The sequence below is a fragment of the Perna viridis genome, chromosome 5 (genome assembly GCF_037379345.1).
Source record: "Perna viridis isolate PV_CMFRI_1.1 ecotype Kerala chromosome 5, ASM3737934v1, whole genome shotgun sequence".
Lineage (NCBI taxonomy): Eukaryota > Metazoa > Mollusca > Bivalvia > Mytilida > Mytilidae > Perna > Perna viridis.
In genome coordinates this window covers 32761028-32775166 of record NC_142449.1, presented here as the reverse complement: position 1 = coordinate 32775166, position 14139 = coordinate 32761028, and the positions used below count along the sequence as shown (strand labels likewise).

The 14139-nt window shown below is 33.4% G+C and overlaps 1 protein-coding gene across 2 annotated transcripts in view; it reads right to left on the bottom strand.

Annotated features, from left to right (window-relative positions):
* Nucleotides 1–9688, bottom strand: part of LOC148617131 (protein IMPACT-B-like) — a 31000-nt gene extending 21312 nt beyond the window's left edge. For both annotated transcript variants that reach the window (XM_088584459.1, XM_088584460.1), the window contains exons 1-3: nucleotides 9531–9688; nucleotides 3746–3865; nucleotides 3288–3340 (exon numbers count right to left, since the gene is read on the bottom strand). In XM_088584459.1, the coding sequence (XP_088440585.1) occupies nucleotides 3288–3340; nucleotides 3746–3865; nucleotides 9531–9557 (200 nt within the window). In that variant the 5' untranslated portion in view covers nucleotides 9558–9688. The remainder of the gene's footprint in view (nucleotides 1–3287; nucleotides 3341–3745; nucleotides 3866–9530) is intronic.
* Between the last annotated feature and the right edge of the window lie 4451 nt (nucleotides 9689–14139).

The following is a 14139-nucleotide window of genomic DNA, read 5'->3' as shown; positions in this document are numbered from 1 at the left end:
CTGCAAATCTTGTCTGTGAAATATCTTCTTTTACAACTAGCTATTTGTTTGTAGGTTTTATCTAGACACCAATTAACCAATTTATATCACGGAAACGAACATTAACATTACTATAAAATCAAATTCAGATATCAATTTTGATACCTTACAACATTGTAATTCTTACATTTATTTTATGACTACTATCAAAACATACAATGCTAAAATTAAAACCCTTTTGATGTGAGTGAATCACTTTTTTATAAATTCTGAAAATTCAGCATTTCATTATACTATGGAAGTACTAACATCATCAAATGCATTACATGTACATGTTCTTGTTTACAGCAGGTCATACCAAAAGTAAACTATAATAATTAATAGCCTCCTTGATATACAAGAAAATCTCGAACATGAAGAATTGTGGAGTCACAGCAGGACAAATTGGTAGCAGTTTCCACATTTCTCTCTTAATCAGAAAAGCAAAAAAGGGGTTTACTCCCAGTTCCTACCCCCTACGTCATGCTTCCCATTATCCCCCCAAATCATGCTTCCCAACCCCCCTCCCTAAGTCATACAACCCTACCCCCTCAGTCATGCTTTCTAACCCCTATGTCATGCTTCCCAACCCCCTAAGTCTTGCTTCACAATCCCCTAAGTCATGCTTCCAACCCCCTCCCAAAGTCATGCTTCCAACATCCCTAAGTCATGCTTCCCAACACCCTGACACCAATTCCCAGCAATGCTTACTTAGTTCATATCCCCACTAATCAAAGACCTACCAATAAATGTACAAGTACACCATTATTTGAAGTCTACTATTATGGTCTGAGGTCTTAGGCCCTGGATTCCTTATCTAGGATCTTTGAAATTTGGTTTCTATGGTTCCTGGACCTTCAACCCTTTTATTGGCACTATATTGAGAACTATTGGTTTTCCTCTAGTAGACCATAGCTTTGAAACTAAGAAAAGTGCAGGACTTTCAATTTTTGAAAGGATACATGAACCTCTTTTCTTCCATTACACGTAATTGCATTTAACTTTTAGAAGTTCCTATTTTTGTTATCTTTTACTTTAAAAGCATTTTGCATGCTCTTTGATGCAGGATGATACAAGTCAGATTAAATGATTTATAATTACAAACCTATTTAACTAGGTCTAGTAGTGTATGAAGGAAAAGATCTATATGACTCCTTGTATGAAGGTCAAGGCCTATATGACCCCTATGTTAGATTCTATGTCTCAATGAAATACTCCATATGATATAGCCTGGTAAGACTGTGGTGGTCAAATTTTCAGCAGTAGCGTCAAGAATTGACACTGTATTTTTAAAGATTAGGAAACTACCAGGCTGTTGATTAAATATTTGATGACTTTTCATTCAGAATTGTCAACTTTCCTTTCATCTGTGGCAACATCCCTTCAGCACCTGCGTATGGATTGTAATTATAAATCATATCACAACTCATACGTTATGCCAGACCTTGCCGAAACTATGCAGACTTTTTGTATTGCGCTAGAACTCTAACAAATAGGCTTCTGGAACAGGGTTATGTTCCTACAAGATTGAAGTCATCACTACAGAAGTTTTATGGTCGTCATCATGAACTCGTGGATCGTTATGGTGTATCCATCTGCACCATGAAAATTGATTTATTCAACGGGTCATAGTTTTCCTTTCCTCGTTTGCCTACCCCGGACTTGACTTTTTATGAGCAACTCAGCAGGTGTTTCTAGAAAAGCAGAGGACGCTTACCCTACCGGTGCACCTGGTCCATGCTCCCAGTTTTTAGTGGAGTCCCAGTTGCTCATTTGCTTTTGTTACTTAGTATGTATGATTTTAGTTACTTCATGTTCTTTGTTGTGTATGTCTGTTTTCCATGTCTGGTCTTTGTCTCTGGATTACATTCTTTTGATTACCGCAATAACCTTAATTCCCTTGATTACTCCTTGACATACCATAGGTTTCTACTTTGCTACCGCATCAGTGCTCCTGTATACACTTGTTTCTCCCTTGTGCAGTTAAAAACATTTAAGTAGTAGTCTTTATAAAAAATCAGACAGTAAGTGATTCAAGCATGTCAAAAACCCACATAATTGAGTTTTATTACTTGTTCTGAAACAGTTATTGACTGCATAACAGGTCTTAGTTTTACATTTGTTTGGTTTCATTTAGAAAAAAATATATATAGATTGTACATGAAATTGGCACTTTGCAAGAGTTATCCTTCTTGATTTGGTTTGATTTGGTTGATTTTACTGGTAGATAAATGAATGATTTTCTAAAAAGTGCAGATCTGAATGCAGAAATGATTACTGTTATGTGAAAGTATAACATAAGTAGATTGAAAAAGCATCATTTGTTTGGCGGGTTTTTCTACACCATGAATTACTTTACCATTGGCAGTGCCTGAATCTTACATGGACTGGTACTTAATACCACATCTCATATTGATACAACAATAAAAAAGAATCTAACATTACTGAGACATGACAAGGAAACCTTTAGGCATTCTTGGGTAATATATCAACCATCTCCACCTCAGCAGAGCCATGCTAGATAACTTAAAATTTTACCCTTGATTGTCAAAGTTTTTTCTAACATGCACTCTCACTGATGTTAGTTTCTTAATAACAGAGTTGGAGTTCACAATTGGATATGAAATCTATTGAATTAAATTGCACAGGTGTTCAAATTAAATTTCAAGGGTGTAAGATCCTGGACTTTTTTGTCTTCTAACTGAAAGGTCCACCAGAAGAAAGTAGAAGGTCCTCAATAAGAGTAAATGCAAAGTATGGAAGGTCCAGGAACTAAGTAAATGAAAATTCAATGGTTCCACCTCAGAAAATGAGGGCCCCGGACCTCCAATCAGCACCGATTTGAATGCCTGTTGCATACTTAATGACAAAAGATACCAACCTACACACAAAGATTAACTGTATATAAATATCTCTGATCATACAGACAAACAGACCCCCCCAAAAAGAGCACATACCTCAACTTCAGGCATCATACATGACAAGAGTGACAGAAAGGCAATTCTACATCTTTACAGACAGACAAAAAAGCACAAACTTTAATAGACATGGTTGACAGAGAAATCGAGGTAAATCAATGTTTAGACAGACAAATCAAAACAAGGCACCAACGAATGATTTTACATAACTTATAGGGAGATAATGGTAGATAACTATAAAATGTACAGACAGATAGACAAAAATATCCCCATGGATAAGAAAAACTGATAATTGAAATTTCTTTGAAGTACATTTTGTAAGCCAAGATAAAAACCTAGTGTGATAAATACCTTAACTGATAATGTGGTGGTCCATCTGTAGGGTAGTCTTCAGTAAATACCACCTGAAAATAAAAATCAACAGAATTCAGAAAAACAAGTCATTCAATTTCATATTTTTGGACTTAAATATATTTTAAATAACATGCGGCAATTTCAAATCAAATGTTTTACATAATATAAGGCAGGTGTAACTAAGCTGTAAGAGGCCTCTCTGATATATAAGTCACTTATCGGTGCTTTCCTTGGTCATAGTAGACGGGATGATGTGACGGCAGATACACAAAGTTGTCCCATATGTTTTAACTTCTATATTTGCACAATGTGATTTACACCAGATCACTTCCTGTCGAGACTGAAATCAGCCCTTAACAGTTTTAATTAAGATGACTGTAATGAGGACTACGTCAGCTCTGAATCTTAATATGAAAATTATTTTGATCACATGTTCAGAAAACAAGAGTACTTACTTCAAAATTAACACCATGAGATTCATCTTTATCTGCTTGTACATGTATATTGTATTCATGGTCACTTATCATTCGCCAATCTTCACCATAAATTGCTGATAGTGCTTCAATTTCATCTTTCTGGAGAATATAAATAAAAATATCTAGATCACTGATTTGAACATTAAACAAATGGTGAAAATAACTGCTCAAATAATGTCCAAGGTAATGCTATGAAGATATACATGTAGATTCTATCATATTCAGCATGCATTCATTCTGAGTAATACATGCAGACAGCGGTGGATCCAAGCACTATGAAAAAGAGGCTGCGGTTCCTCAGAAAAAAGGGGGGTACTAGGACATTACCAGTGTTTACCATTCAATATCAATTTTACAAATGAAAATGACAAATTTTTCAGTAAAAAGATGGGGTGCCAGCCCCCCTCCACTTTGCACCTCTCCTTGGATCCCACACTGATACAGAGGTCTTTGAAGAATAGTTTTAATATTTTTAATTTAAACATACTTCAAATATATTCAAGGTGTGCTAAAACATCAATAGAGTGTCAGTATAATGCTGAGTGTTTTTATTTGTAAAATGGTCACTGGATAATGTTCACAAATAACAGATTGAATATTCATAAATATACAGGTTTAATGTTCCTAAATAACAGGTTGAAGGTTCCTAAATAACAGGTTGAATGTTCCTAAATAATAGGTTGAATGTTCATAAATAACAGGTTGAATGTTCCTTAATAACAGGTTGAATGTTCCTAAATAACAGGTTGAATTTTAAAAAGTGAAAATATTCATACCTTTTTGGCAAAATACAAAACTGTAATAAATTAATACTTTTATTACAAACCATTATATACAGGAGTGAAAAGGTTGAAATCATAACCATGAAATGCATGAAATATTTTTAAAAGAGGCTATCCATGTGAAGATCAGGCAGGTGTTTTATTCCACTAATTTTTTTGTTGCACTGTAATATATCTATACATATAAACCATATGTATGTCAAAAAGGGAAGAGATATATTTTAGTTATTTGTTAAAATCATATGCTTTTTTCAATTAATAATTGGCAACTTAATTTAGAGTGAGATGAGAAAAAAGCCTCCTTCAAATAGAGATAAAATGCAGTGCAAGCCACAGCTTGTTACAACCACATAGGTCAATACCTGAACAATTTGGGCAAGTATGGGCACATCATTCAAGCTTGATGCAGCTATGAATTTTGATTGCAATCTCATAATTGAAATGTGATAAGAATTTGATCAGATCGAAAAAAAGTGGTCCCTTATTTTGAAATTATTCCAATCACAACACCAATAATCAACACCAGCTTTCCTTCTGGGTATTGAAACCTTGTGGTTTTAATTTCAAAAATATCAAATTTTTTTATAGTCAAGTATTATCTGGAAATAATGAAAATCCTTTTTTCTGACACCTTTTTGGTCCCTCATTCCTAAATGGTTCAAGTCACAAACCCAAAAATCAAACCAAGCCTTCCTTTTGTGGTTTGGCAGGATGAGAGCATGATACCATATATATTTACATGCATTTTAGGTCTGCAATTGGTTTTTGGCTTAAAAAAAGCAAAACAAAGGAATATAAACTTTACTTTATCTCTGATACAAACAGTTGATGCAAACTTTAAGTGATGTAATTTAGCATGTACATGCACTTAACAGAATTTTGGTTAAAAATACCACGTAAAAAATGTATAATTTGACTTTTTTAGCATAATTTATGAGGGGAATACTTGAACATCTTTCCATTGACAGCTAAAAAAAAACTCTTTTTGTTTGTCCTTGGGTGTTGACATAGTTTCCTTAGATTACATTTTGTACATGAGTCCATATCTACATCAAAGAAAAATCATTTGGTGATTTGTCTTCATAATTGAGAATAATGTCTTTTTTATTTTAGTTATAGTGCATTAAGTAGGTGGTCAAAATTAAAATGATTGCAGGTTAGAAAATCTAAACAGTATAATGAATTCATTTTGAAAGTTTGTTGACATAAATACTTTTTTACACATGTATATGTCAGAAGATTGAAAAACAAGTTTTTTTTTCCTTTTTTATTACCATAATCACATGGGCTTGTTTACAGTGAGTATTCAAGATCACCAGAAATGATGTCTCTGGCAATCTTGAATACTTACTGTACACAATCCCCTGTGCCAAAATTTTACCTCAAAACACATAATGATAAATATATCATACACAATTCTTAAAAATACATTTAATTCAAAACTTTTCTATATCTAAAAGGCAAAATTCATTTGTTTGTAAATTCTGTTTTAAAGATGAACTTCAAAAATTAACAAGCACTCTGACAGTATTGCTGCTGCAATACAGTGTCCCCTTTCGGCCTTTGAACTCATTGCCTTTATGAGATTTTTTTTATATGTGTTATTTTTTAACAATCAAGAGAAAATAACTCTTAAACAGCAAAAGCAAATTCCATCAAAATCAAACCTGAGCTTCATTTTACAGTAGATAATAACGTTTTTGCATTACAGAAAGCTGCATAAAGACATTCTCTTTCTATCACCTGGAAAGTTGAAAAAAAACTTCGTTATTATGAATTAAAGGGCAAATAACTCTAGAATGACAGCAGCAATTTGCATCAAAATGATGAATAATAAAATTTTATGCAATTTTCTATGTCAAAGGGCCATAAGTTCCATATAAATCATTTTGCCGCAAAAATATTTGAATTTAATTTGTAACTTGTCATGATAAGACTAGCTAACAAATATGAAATCAATTGGATGAGGCATTACAAAGAAAAGTCTGGAAAACATAAAATTTTATGAAATTTTCTATGTCCAAGGGACACAACTGTAAAAATCATTCAACCGTAACATCATTCGAACTTAACTTGTAAATTGTTATGATAAGACTATATACCAAATATGAAATCAATTGGATGTGGCATTACAAAAAAAAGTCCAGAAAACATAAAATTTCATGAAATTTTCTATGTCCAAGGGCCATCACTTCTATAAAAATCATTCAACCGTAAGGTCATTTGAACTTAACTTGTAACTTGTCATGATAAGACTATATCCCAAATATGAAATCAATTGGATGAAGCATTACAAAATAAAGTCCGAAAAACATTAAATTTCATGAAATTTTCTATGTCCAAGGGCCATGACTTCTGTAAAAATCGTTCAACCATAATGTCATTTGAACTTAACTTGTAACTTGTCATGATAAGACTATATACCAAATATATAATCAATTGGATGAGGCATTACTAAAAAAAGTCCTGAAAACCAAGTGTGACTGACGGACTGACAGACTGACTGACAGACTGACGGACGGAGTGCAAACCTAAGTCCCCTTCGGAATTTGCCGAAAGGGGACAATAAAAGAACAGCGTTCCAATGTCCCCCACGTAAAAAGATACATTTCAAACTTTCAAAGTCCAAGGAACTTCTGTAAAAGTCATTCAACCGTAACCAAAGTCGAACTTAATCTGTTACTTCTCATAGTAAGACTACATACAAAAGATAAAATCAATTGGTAAAAGCATTACAAAAAAAAGTGTAGAAAACTTTAAATTCACTGAAAGTCCAAGGATAGGAACTTCTGTAAAAGTCATTCAACCGTAACCAAAGTCGAACTTAATCTGTTACTTCTCATAGTAAGACTACATACAAAAGATAAAATCCATTGGTAAAAGCATTACAAAAAATGTGTAGAAAACTTTAAATTCACTGAAAGTCTAAAGGTCGTAACTTTTTTTTAAAAATCATTCAACCATAACCAAATTTGAACTTAATCTGTAACTCTTCATATAGGCTACATACAAAAAAAACAATCTTATTTAGTAGGAGCATCACTAAAAAAGTGTCCAACATTTCCATACCCCCTTACGACACATCACTGGGGACAAAAAGAGACCAAAACAGTTGTCTAAATTTACTTTCAGGAGTAAAAGGTCCAGGACCTTTTGCATTCTAAAATGAAGGGTCCATTAGACGGAAGTGAAAGGTCCTAAATAAGAGTAAATGTAATGTATATTAGATTCAGGACCTATGTTAGTGAATTTTCAATAGTCCCAAATCAGAAATTTTGGGTCCCTGACCTAGGACCAGAGTTAATAATGCAATTAAAGGGCTAATAAATGAAGAATTTCGACTGATCTAGTGATTTTGAACATTGTCAGGTAACTAGGTTAACTTATAGTTCTATCATCTGTTAAAAAGTACCAGTACATTTATACAGACATTAAAATTGGTTTTTGTTTCCACAAGTGTTCAGTTTATATAAAGGGACTTTAAAATGTTTCTGATTTGGGACTTTACAATGTTTCTGGTTTGGGACTTTACAATGTTTCGTTTGGGACTTTACAATGTTTCTGGTTTGGGACTTAACAATGTTTCTGGTTAGGGACGTTACAATGTTTCTGATTTGGACAGGTTTTGGGATTTTTCAAGGTGCTGGGTTTAAACATGTTTCACTGCAGACCTTTATTCACTAAGTTGTTTAAAATAAAAGTATTTCACTGCCACTCAGCTGTGATTTACCAACTGTTTTGGTGACAGGGGCCCGAGGTCCATATAATTAGGGAAAAGAGCATGTAAATTGCAACTTTTGGAAATGATTTATACACATTGAGGCAAGGAATTTTATACAGTATTTTTGAAACATTTTTTTATTTAAATCTTTGTTTAGGACCATTACAATTTCCATGATATTGAAATTCATGCAGTGACCTCTGGATAACACATTTATAAACAAATGTTCATCTAAAAAATCTCTGTTTTTATCATGTACCAGAATAATAAAAATGAATTAAAGACTATATATCAAATACATTTATCAGTCATATTTTTACAATCTTTAAACACCTGTTTCATTTTTTTTAAGCTATCCTTTGTCAGGAATTTGCCCTAACCCTTTTTGGGATTTGGTGTCCCAATATTTAATGAATTTATCGATTCGTGTAATCAAAAATATGTACACTCAAATTGATGAGTATTAATTCTCTATCTAGATTTATTTTAGATCCAGAATAGCCACTGTTGAAAGCATTCAAAACAAAAGACCAGTTTGCTTCCTGGTATATCCATCAGATACAAATCAATCATAATTTTCTACTTTTTGGTAAAACCCAACTTGTATTAGTGTAAAAGTTAAAGAATCTAACACTCCTGAGAGTGTAATTAATTATTTAATTCAGGGAACAGGGGTCCAAATTATCACAGGTTAGATGTCTGGGACCCTCAATTCTGGATGCAGGACCTTTAAAATGTCCCTTTCTCAGATCTTGGACATACCAATTACCATATGTAGGTCTACTTTTGTTGAGGACTTTTCACTTTCTTGTAAAGAACCTTTCATTTCTGATGCTAAAATGTCAAAGACCTTTCACTCACGAGAGTAAATTTGAACCCCTGAGAGAAAAGTCAGACACACAAGGGTAAGATTTCAGGTGTTAGGATAAATTCTAAAGAATTCATGGGACTTACAAGGCCTATATATGGCATTTCATTCAGTTCAATTCTATTTTCTGTGGACTGTCAAATCAGAAAATGGTCATTTAGACACTGAATTTGATAAGAAAATTCAGAAATTCTAATACAAAAGAATAAAGAAATTTTCAAGATAAGGGACACACTAGCCCCATCATTCCCACAGCACCTTAGTTAGCGAAAGGTCAGATCAAAAACAGAACATCTGAAAAATTATGACGAAACTGAAAGTAAGATACCTGGTGACGTTTCAAAAAATAATATCGACGTTCGTAAAGTAAAATATGCGAAAACGATACACCACCTGTCTTTCTGTATTCGTTTCTGTCATGCTTTCACATTACGAAGCTTGTCTGCGTTCTGTTAACTCTAAAAACACTTCAATATCTATTGAACGTCCACTTCTACTTTCGTTTTATAACCAATTGACAACGTGGTTTCTAATTTTAAGCAATCGGAACTTCTCAAGTTTTATCTTTACACAGAAGAGTATATATTTGTGTATGGGAAATTGCAGAGTAGTTCCGGTTGATGTTAAGAAAATGGCTATTGGAACGTATTTACTTCCAATTTATTGAGTTTGTTGTGTTGTAGTCGGATTCATCTTTCTGTGTGTAACGGGAAAGGTTGGTACTTGTCAAAAATATCGTATTTTAAAATGACAGCATGAGATAACAAACAGTGTGGTTCATGTTCAGAAAATATCCCGGGAAATATGCAAATACAATCAACACACATTTGTTTGTAATTTTTAATGAAAGAAAACATCAAAAACACGATTTTTTATTCCAAAAAGATCGGATTACTCTATGATTGTCATGAAGTTGCTTTTTAAAAACAAATTATTCTATCTAGGCTAATTAGTTAGTCGCTGGTATAACACAGCGTGATTAAAAATTTTGAGTCCCAGTGAATATTGAATTATAATATTTCGATTATTATACATATGACAGTTATGTTCAGTATTTCCACATAAAATGAATAGCAAAACATAGATCGACACGGCTTGTGGTAAACGACAAATTAGTATTGCATGCCTGTGGCATGATCCAGTATAAGATCCACAGAGAGTCCTGTTTTTTTTTCTCTTGCGAACTCTTGTAGGCAAAATGGCCAAATAATAGCATGGAACCCCTCCCCAAAATATTTGGACATGTCCCTATCGATCAAAACCGCTTGATCGGCTAGATTAAAACGACATGCTCACGACCTCCTCTGTATGTAGATGAATACAGTATATTGAGTATTGATACCAGTTTCGCGGATATATTACATGTATGAAACGTAATCACTATGATCACGCTTCTTAGTTGGGATTATACAACCGAGTGATAAGTAGGCACCCTAAGATTTACCCGTTGTAGATAAGAAAGGCCTGCAAAACAGATTGGCAACAGTCTCAGTGGGGGAAAAGTAAATAAAACAGCGATTGTTATATGATAATTAAGTACATATAGACCGACTTTGATGGATTTCCGCAGTATTATTGTACATTTTATATGAAGTTAGGTTTGCCTATGAGGTATGGAGCTATCTGTATAGTTGTCTCGACCAAAGAGAATGTGCGAGACTTCCTACTATCACGTGTACCGAGCGTTTACTTAAAATTTCTCTTAGGTTTATTTTTTTTCTGCATAGGAACTTCAAATTTATAAGTAAACTGTCCTTGACGTCAGAATGTCAAAACCCCTTGAGTATTTAAGCTTCAGTATAAAATGATTTATTTGGTATTTTCTGTTAAGTATTATTACAATTAATTCCTCTGGAGTTCTTTTTATGATTTGTGGTGCTTTTATATAAAAAAGCGAAAACTAGAACTTTTTCCGTGAAAAAGTCGAATAAATTCGACTCTACAAAATATTACTCAACTAAAATGTCTCAAATTTAATATCATTTGATAGAAAATTTAATTTTCTACATAAATAAACCAGAAAAAAAACTAATTTTTAAGATAGAATTTTGAAAGAATGTTAAAAATATTGCCCCTACCCCGAGAAAACTGGTCTCACGATATCAAACAGAATTTTCATTCACAGCATACCGACACTGTAAAACTCATATATTAGGCATGCATGACAGGCCATTTAGGCGAAAGAATGGTATCCGTTTTTTAAATAGATTATATGCTAAAAATTACATTTAGGTATTTTTTCGTGGGTAGTAGTAGGAGGGGAATTTTCACCTAATGTTTATTTTTCTTTTGGGCTTATAAGAAAGCTAATACTCTATACAATTGTAATTGAATATACAAAAGATTGTTTCAGGTATGATATTTGAAAAAAAAAAGCCAATTACCAGTGAAATGGAAGAAAAAGTAATCAAGGGAGCCAATATTCTAGCGGAAATCTGAAGAATGTACATTGTAATCCAGGAACAAAGACCAGACACGGAAAACACACACACACAACAAAGCACATACAATAAACAAAATAATACGTGCAAAGCATCACAAGTAAATGAGCTACTTGGACTCCACTAAAACTAAGAACCGATGGACCAGGTGCACCGGTGGGGCAAAGCGTTCTATGTTTTTCTAGAAACTCCCGCCGATCTGTTCATAAAGAGTCAAGTGCGGGGTAGACGAAAGAGGAAAGGAAAACTACGACACATTGAAAAAGTCGGTTCTCATTGTGCAAATGGATACAGCATAATGATCCACGAGTTTTATGATGACGACCATAAAACTTCTTAATTGATGACTTCAATCTTGTAGCAACATAACCCTGCTCCAGAAGCCTAATTGTAAGATAATATGAAATTCCGAAAATTCCACTTTTTATGAAAAACTCATTATCGTCATATTGAAACTATGCGCCTGTAATGAGCAGATATGTTAAATACATCGATAATTAAAACAATAGTACCCAACATGTGAACTAAGTATATGCTAAAGATGAACATTTTTGTTCTTGTTGAGGTATTTCATTCATGGGTAGGTAGTGGTAATTTTTCCCCTAATTTGACTTTAGGAAGTTAAAATATTTATTACCTGGGCTTGTTTGAAAGCTAAGACACTATATAAATGCACTGTATCACACAAAAGCCTTTTTAAACTACGGTGTATTGAAACAAGAGGCTCCCAGGAGCCTGAATCGCTCATCTGGTTAAATTTTTGCCTTTTAAGGGCAATAACTTTAACAAGGAGTTGTCAGGCAATTTTGACTCCATTTGATTCATTGGACACATTTGTAAGCCTTATAATAAGGATCATTTCAGCAATTGAAAGCTATTGGCTAAACCTAAGAGATTTGGAGATGTATGCAAACATCTGCTGTCTGACCCCATTGTTCTATTTTTACAAATGGCAGCGATCAAAAATCGGTCATTTCGTTAAGGATACCCTATAAAACAAAAACGCCAACTTTCAGGAGCAGATTTTTTAAAGTAATAACATCAAAAACAGCAAAAAAAAAAAAACGTCCAAAAAGGACAATAACTCCAACATGGGTCAACAAATTTTCACCAAAATTTGACCACAAATAGATCTGTTCATGCTGAATAATTTTATCCCAAGTCAGATTTTGGTTAAACCTAACCGTGTTGGTGATATATGCAAAAATCTGCTGTCTGACCCTTATGTTCTATTTCTAGTAACGGCGGTCATGCTTTATACCAGATCAAAAATCCAAACGGTCATTTTGTTAAGGATACCCTTTAAAACAAAAATACCAACTTTCATTAAATTCTTTTAAGAAGTTTCTGAGGAGAAGAATTTAAAAAGAAATAATAACATTGAAAACAGCAAAAAACTGTCCAAAAGGGCAATAACTCCAACATGGGTCTTCAGATTTTCACAAAATTTTGTCCACAGATAGATCTCATCATGCTGACCACTTTTAACCCAATGTCAGAATTGGCTAAACCTAATGGTTTAGGAGATATATGCGAAAAACTACTGTTTGACCCCTTATGTTCTCTTTTTAGTAACGGCGGCCACATTTTTCGAGGGATCAAAAATCCCCACATATGTGTATGCAGGATACCCCAAGAAACATTCATACCAAGTTTGGTTCCAATTGGTCAAGTAATGTCAGAGGAGAAGAGTTTTGAAAAAATGTTAATGACGACGACGGACGACGAAGGACGCCAAGTGATGGCAATAGCTCACATGGCTTTCGGCCAGGTGAGATAAAAATGACAATATCGGGTGATATAGAAGGAATTCTGAAATTCTTATAACTCCCCTTTTTACGATTTTACAATCCTCCAACAACCACCACCTGACTGAGGTGTTGAGAGGTGACCTGTCACACACACTTATAACCCAAGACTACACAATACATTACATATTAGAGTTCAATTAATGATATAATGTAAATAACAATAATAACAATAATAATAATTGAAAAGAAAATAACACACACACACACACACTCTCATGCCCTTTTGATGCATAAACATGTACTATCAAAAACCTGTATTTCACAAAAAATTATTGAATTTATGAATAAACAGGAATGAAAACAAAAAAAGAATACAACAAAATTAATTCAGAAAAATGTTTTGCAAAGGGGCCCAAAATTTATCATAAGTTCTGAAAGTATTCTGTTTATTTGCAATAAATATGTCATAGGATTGGTACTGTTTAATCCTTGATTTCAATCGAATCAGTGTTGGAATAGGGCCTTTCAATTTGCATCGATATAAAAAAAAATTCGCTTTTATAAAAATGAGATTAAACAAATTTTTCTCAGTAAATCCTAGTAGAATCTGTTTGGTTTTTTTGCTGAAGGTAAAATTAGCATCATAATTTCTTATGTTTTGTTGAAAAGACAGCCAAATATTATACGTGATGTGGTAATCATAAAAAAAGATATTCTAAAAGTTTCTTCTTCCATGCCACAGAAAGAACATAGATTTGTGGCTTTAAGTTTGATCTTGAATAGAAAAGAATTTGTTGGCAATATCCTAAG